Source organism: Ailuropoda melanoleuca, unplaced genomic scaffold (genome assembly GCF_002007445.2).
Source record: "Ailuropoda melanoleuca isolate Jingjing unplaced genomic scaffold, ASM200744v2 unplaced-scaffold43383, whole genome shotgun sequence".
In the NCBI taxonomy this organism is placed as follows: domain Eukaryota; kingdom Metazoa; phylum Chordata; class Mammalia; order Carnivora; family Ursidae; genus Ailuropoda; species Ailuropoda melanoleuca.
Genome location: NW_023215374.1, coordinates 284 through 5,487, shown reverse-complemented (window position 1 = coordinate 5,487; position 5,204 = coordinate 284). Strand labels below are relative to the sequence as shown.

The following is a 5,204-nucleotide window of genomic DNA, read 5'->3' as shown; positions in this document are numbered from 1 at the left end:
GCTAATTTGTAAAACTGTTATCACTTTTATATTCCTCATTATTATCTCCTTTCTGCAGATGGAAAAACTGAGATCCAGAGGGTAAGTAATTCACCCGAGGTCACCCAGGTAACAGGTGGCAGAACTGGATTTGCCTGATCGCAGCCAATCTGGCTCCTGGATTCCTAATAGCACCCACTGGATTAGGTTCCTCCAGGTTCTTAGTTGCCACCTCGCAAGGATAAATAACCACTGCTTCCAGGCTGCAAATACCAAAGGGTTAAGGGCTCCATTGAAGGAGAGGCATGCNGGAAGGAGAAGCATGCTGCTCAGTGAGCTATTCTCCTGAACACACCTTAGAAAAGGAAATGAATGCAAAGACCCAAACTGAATCTTCAAGGGGGTTTCCATTTTGGAAATAATAATGGTCATCATGATAAAAAATACATAGTGAATGCTTAGAAAGTAGCAAGATCATATATGCCTATCAGTAGGCAGGGTTTTCCAGAACCCTTACCTTTCTTACCCACACAATTTTTGCTCACACGACAGACACAACACAGAGAATAACTGAAGGTCACCCTTTCTGGCCACCCCTTGTCCCCAATATCTTGGGTCCAAGCATGAGACATAGTTAGGAAAATAAAAGTGAATGTAACAGTCCACGATACCAGTTCATCTTCATCATTTATCTTCAAAAGGGATGAATTATAACTTTGGCAAGTCTGTTTACATCCCTTCCAGTTTTGACTTTCAGGAATAAAATAATAATACTTTATTCCACAATAGGACAGGCGGTTTTCACAGAGTTTGCCTACAACATATAAAGTGAAACATTATCTGGTATTCTGTTAAACAGAGCAATATACTTATCAGCCCTCCAAAATTAAATAAAATCTTAATAGCTATCAATAATGACAATATTAGGTTCATCAAGATTCTAGAATGCCAAGAGATATATTTCCTATGCTCATTGCAGCATTATTCACAAGAGCCAAGATATGGAAACAACCCAAGTGTCCATCGATGGATGAATGGATAAAGACAATGTGGTATATACATACAATAGAATACTATTCCTCCTTAAAAAGAAGGAAATCCTATCATATGTGACAGCATGGATTAACCTTGGGGGTATTATACTAAGTGAAATAAGCCAATCACAGAAGGACAAATACTGGGAGATTCCACTTATATGAGACATAAAAAATAGTCAAACTCAGGGAAATATAAAGTGGGAGGTGGTTGCCAGTGACTGGGGGAGGGGGAAATGAGGAGCTTTGTTCAATGGGGATGTAGCTTCAGTTATGCAAGATGACTAACTTCTACAGATCTGCTGTACAATATACTGCCTGTGGATAACAATACTGAATTGTGCACTTAAAAACTTGTTAAAACGGTAGATTTCATGTTAAGTGCTCTTCACATCCCCTCCCCTAACACAAAAGACATGGGAAAACTTTGGGAGGTAATGGGTATGTCTATTATTCTAATTGTGGATGATTTTACAGATATTTGCTTATGTCCAAACTTGTCAAATTATATACATTAAATATGTGCAATATTTCACATACTCATAATACCTAAATAAAGCTGCTTTTTAAATAATAAAGTAAATTTTTAAAAAGATTCTGGAATGCCTTCTAAATAAAAGAAACATGATTCTTTGGAATTTTTTCTTTTCCTCATGTATTTCATATTGTACCAATTTTTTTAAATACTATTGATTCTTTAATAACACAGAAGATAAATTCCTACTACCATATCTAAATGATATTAAGTATGAAAATCTTTTTGCAAACCCCAAATCCTAAACAAATATTTAATACTTATGGATTAACCAGGTCAATTTGTTCTATCATTTGCATAACAGATTTTATTGTATGAGATTTAATATTCTTATCTCTTGGATGTTTTTAAGGGTATTATCACGCAGAGTCACACAATCATCAACACCTCAGCAAACCTGGCAGAAGTACTACAGAGAGTGTATAGACCAAATACCTGGGGTCAAGGCAGAATGGAAACAGAAACACAATTACCTTTATGAGAGCATCCAAATAAAAGGCCTTGTGCCCATTTTAGCCTAAGTATAGTTTTACTAATAGCCTCCATTTTTTATGTCAGCCACAAAGTAGAGTGTCTAATTTGCCCCCAGGTCCAAAATAATCCATGTTTTCAGGGAAGCCAACATACTATTTCACCTTCTAGGAGCAGTACCAATGCAGGAACAGCCACTGAGTTTGGGGAGATACAGATCTCTATTAATCCCAACACGACTCCCGGGGTCTCAGTCTCACATTTGACTCAGGCAACCCCAAACACTCATGTTACATCTCAGAGGTACAAATAGAAAGTTGTGTACTACACCTAGACCACTAGCACATGTCATAAGCCTGCCTGTTAGGCCTCAAGGCTTCTGGAAGGGGAAGAAATAATGGCAAATCATGCAATCATTCATGCAAGATGCCCTTCATACCTTCATTTTCTCTCTGATATGTCCTATCTGCAAACAGTAAATCCTGTTCCTTCTTCTGCTGAAGCGATTCATTTTTCAGAATGTTATATTCTAAAGTCTTATTTGTCAAAAGTCGCTCCTTTAAGTAGCTGTCATTTTGCAAAATGTGGTGCTCTCAAGTCAGCTTTCCTATCTCTTCCCTCTGCTGATGGTTTTCTTGAATATACTGAAAAACTAAAATTAATAGCATAGGTATAATACAAAAGTACTCACAATGCCTGAATGTTAAAATGTAAGACAAAAGAAAAAGTCTCAATTCGACAACCAACCCATTTCATTACTTTAAATGGCTAATGTGACATTTAGAAAGTAACACCTCAATAAACTGACCATACAAATGGAAACATCAGACTTCCTGCTCTTAGCAACTTCCGCGTAGAATAAATACAATCAGATATCTGAATAAAATTATGATGGTAACACCTTACCATTCAGTTCAGTTTCTTTTTAACAGTTAGCACATAATTTTAAATAGGTACTAGAGAAAAAACGAGTCAACACTTAGCAACACATCTTCTGATCATGAAAAGCTGCACTAAGAAACATGAAGTAACAGCATCATTGTTATTGGAGTACCTGGAATACCCACAGGAGAAAAGAGAGGAAGACATAAATATGTACATTTATCTGGGTGCCACATGNCGTGCCACATGGTAGTGATTTTTTCTAAAGATGTCGAGAAATGCAAATAAAATTAAAAGTTGAAAATGAGATAATCTAATGTTCATGTATAAAATCAATATTTTTACAAAACTGTATCTTCATTACATGCTTGGAAAAAATCAAGAGAAAGTCATAATTTCTTTTGAACAATTGTTTCTCGAAGAATGTGTATCTAAATTCACCAATGATTAAGCTCAGAAGGCATGATATGACTAGGTCCTGTAGCTGAAGGAATGCTACCAGGTGTTGTACAGAACAGGACAGCTCATTAAACTGCAGAGGCATCGGAATAGGTGGTAAAATGAAAATGACACTGTGACATGTCTGGGACATTCCCTGATGATGGCCAGGGAGCAGTTAATGGAGCGCAGTTAGTATCTGTGCAACTAGCGGTCACTGCTGTTACTCAGACTTGAAGCATGTATTTTAATTACTCACTCTTTGTACCCAGTAGGGCGACTGTCACCAATAATAGTAAACACAGGATCCCAAGAATCACTGAAATGAGATGCCAGGGCACTGAAAACCCTCTAAATAAAAAAGAAAGTTAATCGTCAGGGGCAGAGCCTTGCCCACTACCAACCTTAACCTGGGATACCATTTGAAACAAAGAGACAATCTTCTCTAAAAATTTTAGAGAAATATATCATACAAATTGATTTAAATTTGGAACCTAGTAATTACAGTTTTAAAGTCTCAGATTTCTGATGCCATACACCCATCGTAGAAAACCTACACACAAGAACAGTCCTCTAGGATTTTAAAAGCACTTCCCCTACAGATGGCACAGGTGGTGTAACGTATAGAGTTGTCCAAGCGCTATGCTCTACACCTGAAACTCATATACACTGTGTGTCAACTGTAAGTCAATGAAAAAATAGTTTAAGAAAAAAGCACTGATGGCAATAGACATAATACACATTTACAAGAATCCACACTGACGTGTATACTCCTTCCTGGGATCTCAACTAACCATGAAGAGGAAGGAAAAAGCAGTCATTATTCTTGAGGAATTGGTAGCCAACAGTGGATATTATGAGGCTGGAAATGTAATTGGGGTCCATCCTTAAAAGAGTTTCTAGCAATCAACTGAACTTTCTTTTTCATCAATCCTATTTTTCCCTAGACAATATTACATTTATCTTCCTACTTTTGAGGTCCTGGGTCTGAAAATTCTATCTCTGATTGTCACCAAATTAAAACAGTAAAAGTTATTCTCAATTTACAGTTTGTGACAATATTTGAAGGTAGAGAGCAGGAACAGAAAAGAGAACAGAAGCGGTGCCTCGGTGGCTCAGTTGGTTAAGCGTCTGCCTTCCACTCAGGTCATTATCCCAGGGTTCTGTAATGGAGCCCCAAGTGGGCTCCCTACTCAGCGGGAAGTCTGCTGCTTCTCCCTCTCTCTGCCTGCCACTCCCCCTGCTCATGTGTTCTATCTTTCTCTGTTAAATAAATAAATACTAAAGACAATACCAATAAGTGAACGCTCCTGTTGAATAAATTANCAAAAAGTGAACACTCCTGTTGAATAAATTTCTGTATTTTCTTTGCCAATTAAGGATTGGTAATTATTGGGACACCTGGGTGGCTCAGTCAGTTAAGCATCTGCTTTCGGCTCAGGTCATGATCCCGGGATCCTGGGATCCAGTTCTGCATCAGGCCCCTTGCTCATTGGGGAGCCTGCTTCTCCCTCTGCTTGCCGCTCCCCCTCCTTCTCTCTCTCTCTCTCTTTCTGACAAATAAATAAATAAAATCTTTAAAAGAAAGCCTTTAAAATAAAAAGGGGGAAAAAAGGATTGGTAAATATTTAAGACACCGAATAAATTATTGTCTAAATAAAAACATTGTTTCTAACAAATATTTCATTTCTCAAACATTCTATAACACCTTTACTTCTTTGAGAAATGCAATGTTTTCTTGAGACTCTAATCTGTCCTTTCCTTTTTAAAGCCCTCACAAATTCCTCTTGACCACTTTGAATAAAAACATTTTATTAGCTTTGCAAATTTAAAACAATTCATTAATGTCTCCATTCTCACAAATT

The 5,204-nt window shown here is 37.3% G+C and overlaps 1 protein-coding gene across 1 annotated transcript in view; it reads right to left on the bottom strand.

Annotated features, from left to right (window-relative positions):
- Positions 1 to 295: 295 nt before the first annotated feature.
- LOC117799127 (killer cell lectin-like receptor 2) overlaps positions 296 to 5,204 on the bottom strand; it is a 5,186-nt gene continuing 277 nt past the window's right edge. Inside the window, 3 exon segments of the mRNA XM_034651580.1 lie at positions 296 to 793; positions 2,459 to 2,671; positions 3,599 to 3,688. Coding sequence (XP_034507471.1) covers positions 438 to 793; positions 2,459 to 2,671; positions 3,599 to 3,688 — 659 coding nt within the window. The 3' untranslated portion in view covers positions 296 to 437.